At 33.5% G+C, this 16,743-nt stretch overlaps 1 protein-coding gene across 1 annotated transcript; it reads right to left on the reverse strand.

Annotated features, from left to right (window-relative positions):
- Positions 1-1,054: 1,054 nt before the first annotated feature.
- LOC136968862 (glycogenin-2-like) lies at positions 1,055-11,144 on the reverse strand. Its single transcript, XM_067262912.1, has 8 exons — positions 11,055-11,144; positions 6,008-6,184; positions 4,083-5,195; positions 3,839-4,013; positions 3,604-3,766; positions 3,407-3,530; positions 1,670-1,847; positions 1,055-1,591 (listed from the first exon to the last, which is right to left on the reverse strand). Exons 2-8 carry the CDS (start codon positions 6,016-6,018, stop codon positions 1,199-1,201), a joined length of 2,157 nt encoding a protein of 718 aa, XP_067119013.1. The 5' UTR covers positions 6,019-6,184; positions 11,055-11,144; the 3' UTR covers positions 1,055-1,198.
- Between the last annotated feature and the right edge of the window lie 5,599 nt (positions 11,145-16,743).

A 16,743-nucleotide genomic window follows, 5' to 3' on the forward strand; every position in this document is an offset into this window, starting at 1 on the left:
CGCGATGGACGTGGAAAGGTCCTTTTAGTACGCACAGGACGGAAAGAGTAAAATAATCTCAAAATTCTGGTGGAATTATTTATAACCATAAATAATCGTATCAAAATAAATGATTAATTTGTATATATTTTTATAATTTGAGTTTCTACGTAGTGTTTTTCACTAGTGCACGACATGGCGTACTAGTTTTGCTAAAATTTGTTTGCGATGTGCGCGCATATATGGTTACTCAAAATGAATGACGAAGAAAAGTTAATTTAGCAGTAATTATTTACTTACATTTTAAATATGACGACTCGGGGAAGAAAATGTGAGGAAGGAAGCCTCTGCTCTCACCCATTATCGACAACGATGTAATCTATCCGACTACTGTTTAGTTTCCTACTGACACGAACTTTGATCCCCATGTCCGACAAAACTCCGTTTCCTTTCTTACAAGTTAGTGTTCCTATTCCGACCCGATTTAGTGAGAGGCGACCTTTATAAAGCCGTTTACACTAGCTACAGTAGCGTTGGGCAGGAACTGGCACGAGGTTTATCTCTAATGCTCTTACTACTGTTATTTTAGTATCAATAATAGAATGCTGTCTATAAGTTTCATAAACATTTCAAATGAAAACTATTTCGCGAGAAAATGAAGCGAAATATGAAATTCTTCATATAAACGACTCCATTCTCTGCATATCTCGGCGTGTGGAGCACGTTTTGGCAAATCTTTATATATTTTATTAGTGTTTGTTTCTGAATGTTAAAAATTTTAATTTTAGCTGATCTAGCTATTCTTTAGTGGAGTGTTTATTTTTAAACGTAAAAAACTATAACCTTATCTAAGTATTTATACCGTTAAAGTTTAGCAACTCTGTTTAAAGTTGCTCCTCTCTAAACAAGTAAATATAGCAATACTAATCAACTGATTTTATTTGAAATTGGCTTTCAACCAGAGCGGTAGAATTAGTTTTAAGAGGTTTGATGAACCACGAGTTAAGATAAAGAATTGAACCAAAACGCGAATGGCGAAAATCCTTAAAATTTTGAAAATTAACCAAAACAGTACTAAGCAGTTCAAAATACTTTTATTCAAATGAATTCCGGATGTTAAATTTAAGCCAAAAATCAAAAATTGGACCGATAAAAAGATCGTCCGCTATAAATTAAGAACTGTAACACACATTTAAAACGGCAATAAATACAAAAATATCTAAGACGATCTATCCCCTTTTCTAATGGCATGATCCAACCTCTTCAAGACATTATCGGAACTATCGTGACCTAAATAATCCATCCTTCCTTGTTCCCAAGCTAACATTCTATTGTAATCATTCAAACTCTCGTCTTTCGTTTCCTCTTCGGACTTTTCTATCGTGGGTAATTCCTCTTCAGATTCCGAACTGGATTCCTCCTCCTCTTTCACGCCAACCAAAACTGTATTTTGTACTTTTTCGGACGGAAAGGAAATTGGTTCCGAGGAATCCAAGTAACGCCTGAAAGACGGAGGAGAAAAGGAGAAAACTGCATCATTCGAACCGGCCACGATTCTTGCCAAGTCTAACGCATTCACGTAATTATTTGATGTCGAATATTCTTGAACGTCCTGTAAGTTTATTTTAAAAAGTTGATTACATTGATGGCGCGTTTAAAAATCTGTAGTAAAAGAAAAAAGTTAACTCACTTGCGAGAAAAGTGGTAAAACACATCGAGCGAAGATGGTCAGCCAATACTGAACGTAAGAGGAGAAAGTTGGGTGAACTCCACTGAAAGGTGCTAATTGCCCCGTTACCACATTAAACTGGACATTCCACGGTTTGGTTGTTCCAAAGAAATGAACTACTTTGGCGTTACCTCCAAATCTGTAAGTTACAATTGTGTAAATCGTTTATGTAAGAAAGCAGATATGCCAGTTAGTTGCACACTAACTTAATTGCAAGTTTGAAATTATTAAAATTTAATACCATAAAAATAATTAGTAATCTGATCAAGAAATAAACTTGGACATAAAAATTTTTATTCCATTTTTATTCCAATTTTTATTCCATTGCTTTTCCTAAATTTGAGAGGTAGTTGTTCTCGCTCCCATACTTGTACCCAGTGGTGATATTCGAAATATTTAACAAGGGGTTCGCTAGCAGAAAATTTTTCCCTGACAATCACCGACAAACGAAATGGAAGTTTTGGCTAGAAATAAATACAATACCTTTTCTTGCAACCATATATCTAACAATCAGTGGCGTATTTAGAACGTAACGAGCCATGGGAGAAGGCCAGGTAACAATAGTATTTTAAAGCTGTCGACTTTTTTTTTTTTTTAAGGCAGAGAAATTCTTTACCGCAATATGGCGCTTCTAGAAATAGGCACATGTCATCATCTCTCGACATACATTATACTTTTTCTTTCGCTGTCCATAGCCCGACACGTGTTCCACAGCCATCTTGTATTGTCTCGCGCGCGTGGCATTCTGGGATCTCTCTTATGACTGGATCTACTTTCAAGAACACTCTTGAATCGATCGCGATTAAACCTCGATTGAAACGGTCGAGAGAGATCGCACCAAGACATACTCCCCGACCTTGCTCACAATCTAGATTGAAATGCTCGGTGCAAAGGGGTATAAGGCCCTAGTTTAGTAGTATTACAGAGTATAATACGCATATTTTAATATATTTTTTTTTAAAAAAAACAAACCCACTGAGAAATGTTCCGTGTGTTTAACAAGGTTCGGGAAACCGAAAATTTTAACAACGGGTTCGGCCGAACCTGTGCGAACCCGCCGAATATCATCACTGCTTGTACCGTCGTATTCGACATAAGCAAAGGGCGGTCATTAACCGCCATTTGCTTATGTTTAAGTTATTTGTTTTGTTTGCTCCAAATTAGATTACATTATTTTACCATCGATTAATTAGAAGATTAAACGAGGACAACAATTTGAAACCAAACCACACAAGAACATATATGGCAACACGTACACATAATAGAATACTTTTGGTCTATATGAAACAGTTACAAAAAATTTACCTATGCCTTATTCGCAATTTGGCCCGCCAGTCAAAGTTCTGCACCACCGATCTAGACTGTACAGTATATAGATCAGGGAGTCCCCAAACTAACTGTCGTTACACCAAAAATTCTTTAACATTTGATCCATCTATTAATAGCTGAATTGGCAAAACTAAAGTATTAATCCACACACCTTTCTCATAGAAAAGATTACTTAGCGTGTAAATTTTCACGCTTAACTGTCATATACAGTACACGACTCATTGAATTAACCTTTATAAACCTTTTACAATCGACTTCTAAGGTCCTATACCGATCACTTTAGGCCCCTAAAGATATCGGTATAGATGATTAGATGAGTTTTCGAATATTAAAGTCATTAAAGAATTGAACTCAAAAATCTCAACTTACTTTACAAAGGCGGGACCATAGGTGTAACTAACATTCGCCATAAGATTGTAGATAAATGGTAAACGTTTATGGAGATCTAGCGACCAAGTTCTGAAGTACATGTTAAGCAGACCCTGATCTCCACCTTCATGAAAAATAGAAAATATTAAACTGTGCATTTTAAGCCACATTTTAACACTTCTCAAAGTATTTTTTACCATCGAAGCTGCCTTTTGTTTCTGCAAAACTGACTAGATTCCAAAAAGTTTCGTCTGATGGAGTAAAGACGAAGACTGCGGTATTAAAACAATCCGGCCAACCAATATCTGGTACGGCGGATATTTCATTTCTTTCGAACAACTCGTCACAATTTTGAATAACCTGGAAGGAAAAAATATATATAAAACATTGATACTTATATTTATATAACAATGAGTTAATAAAAATTCATACTAAAGTATCTGGCGATAAAAATACGCATTTATCAAACAGCGTCAGTCGCCAAACAAGCAATTTTGAATAAGTAATACCCAACTCTGGTTGCTCTAGTAAAGCTAATTTGGTGCTACCCATGGGTTCTAGAGAAGAAATGCGTTGAACTACGTGAAACACAGATGCCAACACATTCCTATACAAAAAAAATACGCCGTAAGTATTTTGCAATCAGCGAAAATATCCGTAATAATATGCAACTCACCTCAATTCATCAGTTACTTCGTCCGCTATAAGGACAGCTAAAGTTCTGGAGGTGTTAGATAATCTCAAAGAATTTCCCAATACCATAGCGCCAATAGCCGTTAGATTATTCGTTGCCATTGTCACGTAAGCTTCTCTTTCATATTCCGGTGGTATTATTAACGGAATATCGCATATGTTTAGCATATTTTCAACCCACGTCGGTGGTAATGGCACTTCGGGCGAGGGTAGTTCGATATGAGGCCCTTCGGGCGACGATGGTTCGAAATGAGGCATTTCTTTAACGGATGAAGGGTACCGACTGCCATCATCCGAGGTGTGCGCGTGACGATCCTCAACAGAATAAATTTGATTATCGGTAGATTCCTCTTGATGCTGTTTCTGATGTTCAGTTGTTGGAGAATACCGAATGCCTTGTTCTGTACCTTTAATATTTTGCATTAAATTCGTGATTTCATCCGACTGTTGCAAAATTTCAGAACTCTGACTATTTGCAACTGGTAATGTGTTATCTAAATCCGGTGTTTTAATTTCGTTTTGATATTTTTCACTGGGAATGTGACTCTGAAAATTGATTTCGTATTTCTGATCTATGGACGGAGATGGAATGTCGTATTCATTTTGTTTATTTTGTAATTCTGGGCTGGATTTATAAGCTTCTGAAGGTCGAAACTGATTCTGTACGTGAGAGTCACTTCTTGAAATTTCTGCATATTCTTGTTTGTGTGTGTGTTTTATTGGGGATTCGAATGAATAAGGTGGCTTAACTTGTTCTCGAGTATGATCCGGTATTTGTTTAGCCTTTATTAAATGTTGGGATTTTGGAAGATCGTTGCTACCTTCGCGAACTACATTTTTTGTTTCACTTTTCAACTCTGTCGTTTCGGTTAACGTAGACTCCGCCCTAGAAGTTTGACCTCTACGCAGAGGGAGACGCCTTACGTCAGATATGTCCCGGATTAATGTCCTCGCTGGGACGGTGTCTCGCCGAGGAGGAGTGTTGCACTCTATTTCTTCAACCACTTTATCTAGAAAATCCTGCATTGTATTAACGTAGGACATCATTACGCGAGAGCAAGAAGGGCAAAACTCAGAACGGCGACTTTTCGATTCTCTAAAAAAAATTAAATTAGAAAGTATTATTTAAGAAAAAGCTTAACATTTTTTAATTATTGGATGAATAAATTTTAAAAAATTACAATTAAAAAATGGCGCGAGTTAAGTAGTTACATGGCGCAAATTTCGCAATTCAAACTCGTGACCAGAATCTTAAACTGTGTACATATAGCTTTAAAGAACGACAGTTTTATTACTAATAGCATAATTCATTTATCTACGATACAATTACATTTTAATTTCGAATAGTTTTATCTTTAGGAATTTATCTATAACGTCAGAAGGCGTAGTGTTTCTGAATGAAAGAGAAAAAGTTTTATCCGATTTTCGTTATCAGAACTTCCACTTTTTACAGCGCAAAACATCGACGGTCCATTCCCCAATCCGGAAATGAAATTAAATCAGTGAAAGGACGTAAATTTTAACAATTTCGTATCGCAGTTTTTAATCAAAAACAACTCGGTCACTGAAAACATCTTATCTAATTCGGTTGACCTCTAGATTATCGCGATTAATTCAACGCCTAGAGGAAAGCGACCTTGACACGTTCGGAGTTCGCACTCTAAAAAGTGGGCTGGAAAGCAAACACGCTCCTTTCAATAGGTTCAAAACAAATTAACAATTTAATTAAAATTTTACAATATAAAATTCACGTAATCAACAACCCTATAAGAATAGAAAAAAAATACTATTTTTCTATATGCAAATGATCTTAATTTACATGCGAAACACGCGGGATGTAATGCGCGCTGTTTAAAGTTTATTTTCGAGTTAATAATTATTTTTAAAATGAAAAAGAAAACAACTCACTTTCTTTCCATTTTCAAATTCTTCTAGGGCAGATAAACTCTCGAAATTCTTTACATAAGATCCGTATCTACGTTTCGCAAGTCAGAGTATTCCTCTATACCTATCGAAGAACATGCTTTTCGAACAGCTTATCGCTTGAGGAGATTTTTTTTGGATTATCAAGGAATGAAAAGCCACCTAGTGGCTAAAATTTAAATTTAAATTTTATAAATATTTTACATTAGTTTAATTGGTTCGATTAAAAGGTACTGAATAAATTATTAAAATTTCTCTAAAAACACTAAACAGTTTGTATTTTCTCAATTTTACTTGAAAAATTAAGAGCTGTTGATAGCTTTATTAAATAATAAATTTTTAATACTGAATAAAAAATTAAAACAAAAGAGTTTGCTTATTAATTAATTGGAATGATACTGTTTTTTCATTTGTATCAATGTAACATTTACTTTTCCATTTATATGACTATACTAACAAATGCCGATGATTCAGATAGATAGAAAAAGGAATGGGAAGGGTGCACTAGATATGCCGCACCAAGATTCTCAATCTAGGAAACATCAAAACGGAATGAAATTTCAAGAGTAAACTGATTAAGAATACAGTGTTTGCACCAGAAATTACTAACTTATATATGTGTATAATTCATTTATTTATGTATTCTTCTTCTCTTCGTATACGCTAAAGAACTTCCTTGGCTTTCTTGTATAGTGCCCATATACCCTGTGAATGTGAAAACGGAAGATTTCAATGTAATTTCGTTTGACTTCCAAGAAAAGTAATTTTATAGATGAGAAAAGAACAGTAAGTAGGGTTTTTATGCATAAAGATGTCCGAGTAGCAAATTAGGATTTAAATTCACTGTGAAGTTCTTCGGAAGAGGGTCCACTAGTGGAGGAGTGGATAAAACCACCGAACGGGAGTTGGTCGTGGGGGGTCGTGTCTGGCTAACAGACTGGCCACGTGGAATTTTCTGGGTTTTCCGGCCTAAATAGGAGTCAGTTTTCCACGAAAGACCTCCCGGGAGGCATTCTCCCTCGGCAGATCGCCCATGTGTTTCATTGCCTTAATCGAATAAAACCATCTTCAGAAGAGAATCTGTTATAATCCCTAAAATTTCAGCCGAGTACTCTTTAGTTTCAATAAAGACTTGTCATACAAGCAACTACTGTATAAGAAAATTAATTTGAATTGTTAAAAATTATTTTGCGGAAATGCATTTAGTATTAATATTAATATCTAGCAAATAAAATGAGAATATGAAGAAACGATTTTACTATATTTTCGTCGCTTCTTCAATTTAAATATTAATAATTTTAAACATTTGCGAAACACGTAGGATTTATAGTTTAAATGCTTAGTATAGTTTTCAAACAGAACACGCAGCCCTGTATTTCCTTTGACAATTGAATATTTTTCTGTATTAGACTAGAACGTAAACACATTTATAGCAATAAAAATATTAATCATTAATCGAGTCTAAAAATATTTAAATATTTAGTATTATTTAAAACAAAATATTGTAATAAAACAATTGAAATTAGTACTTTTATGAAAATTTCCTTTAGATATAAATTCTATTTTCCTGTGAAATTGTTCTTTACGTATGCCGATGTGTTGACCTACATTTTTAAAAATTTCCAAATAATAAACATAACATGTTGAATTGCTGAGTAATATTTTCGATTGCATAATACATTTTTTCCTTCTTATATGTTAACAAGTTAAGAATAATATCCAAGACAATGGTTTAAAATGTTTTTATCTTACCAAAAACTCACAATAGCATATAGATTTTCTAAACAGTTCGAAAAAAACAAAGGTTCTGTGTTTTATGTGAAAGTTACATTGAACTTTTAATCTATATTCAGTTTTCTCTGTTGTTATTATTTTACTTTTTAAATTTTATATTATTTTTTTTTCATTATTCGAGATAAAATTGAATTTATTTTAAAAATTTAAAATAAATATTAATATTTTTACACATTTAAGACAATTTCTCATTTTTAACATCAATGTTGAAAGCATTTGTCAGCTTAATTTAATAGATTTTCCATTGAATAGTGTTAAATGCCGAATAAAACTTTATGAAACTGAATTACCTGCCATTAGTCGATCTTTCACAGTTTCTGGTTTAAGAAAGTTTGTGACTTTTGTTTTTATATGGTTTACATGGGAGAAGATTCTTTCTACGTTTGCCGAAGAATGAGATAAAATAGATTGGTTCATAAAGTTAGATAAAATCTCATATTTAGAATTATTAAAGCCATCTTGACTGAATGACTAGAACATAATGCAAAAAGAATGGCAGACACATCCCATTATAAATACTGATGGTATATCCTTTTTTAGCAATGACTGGAACCCTTCTGAAGTACCATTTTCGATATAAACAGTGTCAAGTAAAACATCTACAACATCAAGTTTTTGAATATCAAAACATCTAACAACAACAACTAGAACTTGTGATACAGATATATCAGTGCTTTCATCTATTATCACCGAAAAGTTTTTCTGCGTATGTTAGAAATGTATATTTTTTTTGTGCCATCTTGTATAAGATAAGGCACTTTACTCGCCCTCATCTAACTTGTTTTGCAATATCGCTATCATGGAATGCTTTCTTACCTGCTTCTATAAGATGATCACATATTAAAAATAAATTTTGACTTAAAATTACCGAAAAAACTCAGATAATGAGATATTTTTGTGAAAACCTATCAACCTAGGTGACAATCAAAAAACCCAGATTTGGGTGGTAAACCCAGGCGAGTCTGACCTGCGTATAATTTAGGGGGAAATTAAAATTCATCTAATAATTGAATTTTCTTTCTTTCTAAATATGAAATTAATGACATTTAAGTTATTTATGACAAGCTTTTTTTTTATAGTGATTTTACATTTAATACAATATAGGTTATTATATTAGACTAAATAATTAAATGATTTGAATATTTATCAGAGCAGAAATATAATTTTCACGAGTTTTATTTTTAGTTATAAAGTATTATCGGGTTGTAACGTTAACAGTCGGATAGCCGTGCGGTTAAGGTGTCAGCCTCTAGGGGATCCAGGAACGAATCCGAATTCGGATGGATCGATGAACGCCAGAAATCTTTCGGGCACCGTCCAGGATATATCAGACACCGCTCCGAATACATCCCCATGGACATTCTCTTCGGGGGGTGGTCCGTTCGGATATGTCGGGCCCCGTCCCTCACCACCCGGTCGCCCCATTGTGGGCCTGGCCGAACCCATAATGGGCCTACTAAAAAGAGGCCCTCTTAGTGCCCACAGGGCGGAAAGAGTTAAAAAAAAAAAAAAAAAAAAAAGGGGATCCAGGAACGAATCCGAATTCGGATGGATCGATGAACGCCAGAAATCTTTCGGGCACCGTCCAGGATATATCAGACACCGCTCCTCACCATTGACCATACCATTGTGGGTCTGGCCGAATCTACGATGGGCAAGAAAACAGGTTCTCTTAGTGCCCACAGGGCAAGAATAAAAAAGGAATGCAAGCAGTAAACCCGAATAGATTAAAATTCAATTTTGATTAATAAACATGATTTTCGTGCTATGTTGCACAATGGTGTATATAAAATGACAAAAAATGCAAAATAATGAAGAGAAGTAATAATTTATGAAATTTATTACGTGTTACAGCTCATAGGCTTTTTATTTTATTTTTTTCCATTAATTGAACGCGCAAGTTAGTAAAAACAGGACGTTGGCCATGTCGCCTCTTCGGTCGACATTCTGCAACTGTTCATTATTCAATGCATAACCTTTATTACGATCGAATAAACTTATTATTATTAATATCTGAAATGACCCTAAATTTCTCTCATTAGAACCTTCTTTAATTATAAAATTGTATTTGGTCTGCTAGCGATTTTTACTATAGTTTAACAACTAAAATTTATGCAAAGGAAATCAAATACTAACTCCAAGTTTAGATATCCTTATTGTAAAATGTCTAGTAGGGTGTCAAAGGTGCCAAAAATTCGAACATCGTTGTACTGACTAGATTAAGTATCCGATGCCAAAAACTTCCGAAAACAAGGTATTGTATGCCAATAATTTGTAAATCGATGCCAATATCGGTTGTCACTTTTAGCTACGATATTCTGTGGCAAACGTCTCGCCATTGTACCGACGAGTAAATTCGGCCAAGTTTGAAAGACATTTAAAATCATTTAAACTAATTTAAACGCTGTTGATTTAATTCTATGATTTATAGCTCGACTTAACGAAGCGCCATTACTATAAACGTCACCTATTAACTATTTTTCTTCCAGGAAAGAGTTTATAAATTATATAAATCTATAATTTAGTCAGACAAAAATTTATTCTATTCGCCAAAAAAATCTATATTTTATTGATATAACATAATAATTGATTATATATTAGGATCGATGCTTATATAGGAAATTGAACAGCATATTAGATTTTCCTTACTTCTATGACTATAAAATATGCGAATTCATATAATTAGTTTTCCTGTTGTTAAAACTATTTTCTATTTCCTGCGCGTTAAAAACGATTTTATATAATTTTATTCATTAAATTCAGTAGAATTATTGGAATAACTTATATAAATTATGTATAACATATATTTTCAACAGAATTCAATCAGAAATTACTCTATTTACTAGAGTGTAATAAAATAAAATAAAGAAATAATTAATTATATTAGCAGCTCGTCCTCTTTAATCTTTCCTCTTTTTAAATGTAGTTTATTTTTAAATTTTTACTTATTTCCATCTATAGACAACTATCCTAATCAAATAAATTTATATATTTATAATTTCATAAGACTTTAAAATCCTAGATAATTAATAATTTATTGACTGATAAATAGTGCTTTGTTCATCTATTTAGCCATTAAATTAAAATTTAGTACTGTATAAGAATGAAAAGTAAAACACTATAATAACATATATATATATATATTAGCAAATATATATATTATTAGCAAAGAAAATTTATAAGCAGTCAAACCTCTGACTAAATTTCAATTAAATACTAAACTAAATTTTTCACTTACATTTCGAGAAAAATATTAATTTACAAAATTTAAGGATCATGAATCTCCTTCGGGTTCCACTCAATAAAGACGACAAACTTTATGCAAAAATAAAAAAAATAAAATAAAAAAACACTAAACTATTATCAACTCATGGCTTCATATCGCTCCCTCTCGTGTCATTTCATTGAAATACTTACTTATGTTTAAATACAAAGTAGTACAGTATTTTAATTCATGTGGGCGAGTGGACTCCGTCTCCGCTCATTTCTGGCGGAGACCAGACCCTAAACACCGGAGTTCGATCGGAGGTTCGAACCTCACTCGGACGAGTTGGCAGCAGGAGTTTTTCCGAATTTTCCTCCTTGCATATGACACCTGAATAGGGGCCAGCTTCCCCCAAGTCCTCCCGGAAGGCACTTCTATCTCCCTTTCTCGCGGGGGCCGCCTCCTATAAGGCCGACTTTGGTCGCGTCAGTGACCTCTCCTCTGTCTTCTCGGATTGGCTGTCTTCTATAAGGCCGACTCTTCCCACTCTGTTCTCTTCCGGCGTAAAGGCCTGAGTAGCCGCAGACGCCTCTCGAATACGAATACGAATTGAGAATACGAATTTTAATTCATGAAAAGTCTTCTTTCATCGATTCATGTGTGTTTGTTAATACGTAAAATGATTTAATGAAGCGCTTAAACTCCATTCATACATTAGTAAACTTGTCTAACTCGTACGATATTTTTAAAATGTTGGCATTCTAATATGTAGGGTGGTTCCAGGGCCAGTGGATGTTCGTGGGGCCTCGGGAAGAAGTTATCAGTAGGGCCTCAAAATGTTTGCAAAAAAGAATCTTTTTAATCGAATAAACATAATTTAAAAACATTAAATGCATATAGTTATGCACTAGACCAGTGATTCTCGACCTTTTTTTCGTCACGGTACACTTTAATAATTTAAAAATTTGGCGGCACACACGGTTACTTCGGTAAGTACCGCGGGACAAACGGTGACGTCATAACAGTAATTTTTGAACGCGGTTGGTTATTTAGGTCACGTTTTCTAAACGCCTTGGTAACTACCGGTAGTTACCGGTAACACCGGTTACAATTTCCAAACGCGCCCTTGGTAGGTAGAACTAATTGAACCACTTGTCTGACGTGGCTTATGTATGGGTATTTACAATGGCGACACACTTCAAAAATCTCGCGGCACGGTGGTTGAGAATCACTGCACTAGACAAAGAATTACAACAAACAAAACATTCTATTATCAAATTTTCTTAGAAATTTGAAAGTGCGGTGGCCCTCTAAGCGTACCATTGCATAAGCGTACGTGTTGCAGCAAAGTTTTGGGTAGAATAGAAGTTTTGGGTGGTAACAATTGTTGAACGCCATTATTATTAGCCATGGAAGGATGACGTCTGGGTCTCGATTTAAGGCCCGAGATTCGGGCCTTAAATCGTTTATAGATCTTGGCCCTGGTTGATTCAAAACTCAGTTAACCATTGTAAAGACTAAATTGGTCATACTCAAAAAGTTTGTTTACAACTTTACAAAAATTGTTCGAATACACAAATTAAAACGCGTTGATACTATTTTTAAAAGTTCTTTGATAGCTTTTTTTTATCATTTAAAGTCGTCTACGTGGACGTTATTACATTTTACACGTGTTTCGGGCTAGCATGCCCGAAACACGTGTAAAATGTGTACGGATATTGCTACTGCAGGTGATAAAATAAAGAAATTTTACTGAATTAACTCTCATTACTGTGCCAATACACCAGTACAAGGTCCTATTAATAAATAACGTCCACGTAGACGACTTTAAATGATAATAAATTGTAAGGACAGTAAGGCTTTTCTAATTTCTTTGATAGCTTTTTTTGAGCGATTCTAAATTTTCTCGATGCCGACGGATCTTCTCAGCAAATATTTAAGTATTATTCAGTATCTGTGAATTCGTCAATGTACGATTTTGCATTACAAATCGTTATGAGCAGTGCCGTAACTAGGGCGGTGCCAGCGGTGCCCAGGCACAGGGCGTAGACCCTAGTGGGGCGCAGAAATGACCTGGACCAAGTTTTGGGTCATAGTTTTGGGGCGTAGTTACAGAAGCTCGCACCGGGCGCATAAAAGGCTAGTTACGGCGCTGATTATGAGATCACGTAACTTTTTTCAGCTCTTTCCGCCCTGTGGGCACCAAGAGGCCCTCTTTTAGCAAGCCCATTATAAGTTCGGCCAAACCCACAATGGGGATGCCGGGTGATGAGGAACGGGGCTCGACATATGCAAACAGTTCACTCCTGAAATATTCCTGCAAATTTTTCGACCCGTCCGGATTCGATCCCGGGTCCCCAGAGCGGTAGGTAGCTACGTTGACTGCTCGGACATCCGGCCGTCATTCTTTCGTGGCTAATAATAATGGCATTCAACAATTGTTACCACTATTCTACCCAAAACTTTGCTGCAACACGTACGCTTATGTAATGGAAACTGCCCTTTCGTTGCTTTCCGCACCAAAATGCCACATTGGTAAATTTTGGTACCAAATTTGATTGCATTCGGATTACTAAATCTTTCTCTGTACGGCGTTATAGTAATGCTTTACGATTATCCGGTATTTAATTGGAATTTTTACAACTGTTTCTTTGAATCAATGAATAGTTAACGCTTTCAACGTGACAACAACAAACTTTGAAAAATAAATTCATTGGAAGAATATGAAGATTATTATAATTAACGTTAACAATTTATTACTTTAACTCTAATAAAGAAATAGTGGTTATAAGCAGAAAATTATGTGAGAATGATAAGGCAAAATCTATTTATAATCATTATTATCACGACTCTACTGATAACAGAGGATTGTCGGGGTACTGTACTGGCCTCAAAATTCCTCTCCATCTTCATCTCTGTTTTCTTCTAGCACTCTGTGTTTGGTGTATGGTTACCACTTCTGATTTTTTTATTTATTTCTAAATTAAAAAATAAATAAGTAAATGTTGACAATTGTAAAATATGTTGTGGGTTAATTCTAGAAAAATACATTTGGACAATTAATTCCCATAACTAAATCATGGAAACTAATTAACTAAATGTGTTTCTGATAAAAATTAAAATTGACAACTTATAAATATCTTTTTTGAAAACAATAACATCAAATTGTTATTATTTAGAAAAAAATCTTTATTTTCTATCATTTTAAAAAGCTTGTATATTACATATTTAGTAGCAATTAACAATATAAATTTATTGTATATAAACAATATAATAGTTTAACTATATATTTTTTCCTATCAAAATTGAGTATTGTTAGTAATAAATAAAAAAAAAAAAAAAATTGTAACATTTCAAGCACACTTATTTTCTAATTTCATAAAATTCTATAGTTTAAAAAAATAATAATAACCGAGAAGTAATCTTGCTATTTACATATTTATTTTCTGAAATTTTAAGCTTTGATGAATTTAAAATTTCACTTTTAGATCTATCAAATTCACTAAATGCATAGCTGTAATGTATATTCAACAGATCTAAACTAAATACAGTAAGACCCCGCTTAACGCTGTTTCGGTATTACGCAGTAGTATTGAAATTTCCGAGATCGCACACAGTGTTGGGATCAAGGCGTAATATCAAATTTTAAAGCTTATTATCTGCGGCGGACATTCCGACAACTAATTAATAAAACAGATGGAGCAGATAAACAATCCATTAGAGATTTTTGGAAAAACTAGAATATCATGGATGCTGTAGACAACATCAATCTTTCCTGGAATGAGGTGACCGAGAAATGTTTTGAAAGGAGTATGGAAGAATATATGGCCGGAGCTAAGCAAAAATGTTGACACAAGAGAATCCATTGTTGATGTCGATGAAATTGTCAAGCTAGCTAATGAAACAGGGTTGGATAATATAAATGCGCAGAATATTGAAGAATTATTGCAAGTTACAACTGGAGAAAGTTTTTCCAACGACGATCTAAAAGAATTAGTAGAACAACAGGCGCATGAAGATGAGGAAATTAGCGTTTCTGAAGATGAGGAACAAAAGGAACTTTCAACGGATTTTCGGAAAAAAAAAGTTTAGCCACTTTAACGGAAGTTTAGCCACTATAAGGGAAATTATTTATCAGTTTATACAAAATGATTTCAATTTTGATAGAAGTTCAAAGGCAAGACGAAGTGTCACAGATGCGATGTCTTGCTATCGACTACTACTAGTGAACGAAACAGGAAAAGGCAAACAACGTTAGATGACTTCCTCACAAAGAAACAAAAAATGTGAAATGAGGAAGAACCTTCCTAATCACAAACATAACTTCTTTACTCAAACTCTTTTTTTATTTTTATGAATGTTTTATGAATAAATTTCGATAATAGCAACAAATAAGTCTATAATTAAAGTAATAAAAAAGTATTTAACAATAAATGTTACAAAATAAAACAAAAAAAAAAAAATTGATAAATTTTCATATTTCCTGTTCTGTTTCACGTATCCCCCTTATTTACGTGTTAAGATGACCCCGTTTAACGCTGTTTTGTTTAGCACTCTGTCATCTAGGAACGCATCCCCCGCGTTAAGTGGGGTCTTACTGTAACAACTTGAGGATTTAAGAATTAATTCAACTAGTTGATTTACAATTGAAACTATTAGCAGATGAAAGGATATTAAATAAGATTTCTGAAAAATTTAGAAAATGGTCATACTTTAAATAATTTCTTAATTTAGATAATAATACAGTATGTCCCATAAGTCTGGAATCATTGGAGTTATGCTGATCTAGTTATTCTTCTACAGGTAAAGATGCTGAGTCAGGAAGAATGAATTAAAGTTGTTTCGATGTTAGGGATCTCAGTCGGTGAGAAGTCGCCCAAACAGTTTAACAGTTTTGACCTAAATATATTTGGATAGAGGAATTAAAGAAAACATGAATAGAATGATTGGAAAAATAGAGATAAACAGGGACAAAAAGAATAAGAAAATATATGTGTCTTTTGATTTACATTAAAAAATCCTGACTAATTAACTGACAAATGGTATAACAACTGCTGTGTGTGATTTACATTCAGACTGTTATGTATGACTGTATATATATATATAGCATTTAATAAGATTAAGGCTAATTGTATTAAAAATTTTTTAATTACTTAAAATTAAGACTGCTAAATTTACAAATAGTAAAAACAAAAACTCTTTAAAACAATTTAATAATAACTGTGTAAATAAAAATATATATTTTAAAAAAAATATCTTAATTTTGATATCTGTTTTGATAGAGTACATTCATCTTTTGAAGTACCAATGAAATATGATATTTTGTAACATTAATAATAAACATTTTCAAGATTAAAATAATATCAAAACAATAAATTAGTAATTCTAAGTCTTACATTAATCATTCACTACATTTTAGTCTTCCTTTGTTGTATATACATGAATTCTAATATTATTCTTCAACTGAATTGCAAATAATCAATACAGAAATTTTCACTGTTCCATAATTTTTATTTACAATGCCCATGTTATGACATGAAGTTAAATATCTTAAATATTGTGTAATTCTTTTTTTCTTACCTTTATAATTGTGCAAGGTGAAGATAAAATCAGCATGTGTAGGAAGTAAATGGGAAAATGTATAAAATGGATAATGAGGATTCATTTCACAAAACAAAATATATAGTATTATTGGGACAGGAAAACAATGAAAGAGTGAAGG

This window comes from Centruroides vittatus, unplaced genomic scaffold, assembly GCF_030686945.1.
Source record: "Centruroides vittatus isolate TY-2023 unplaced genomic scaffold, ASM3068694v2 contig_165, whole genome shotgun sequence".
NCBI classification, from domain to species: Eukaryota; Metazoa; Arthropoda; class Arachnida; order Scorpiones; family Buthidae; genus Centruroides; species Centruroides vittatus.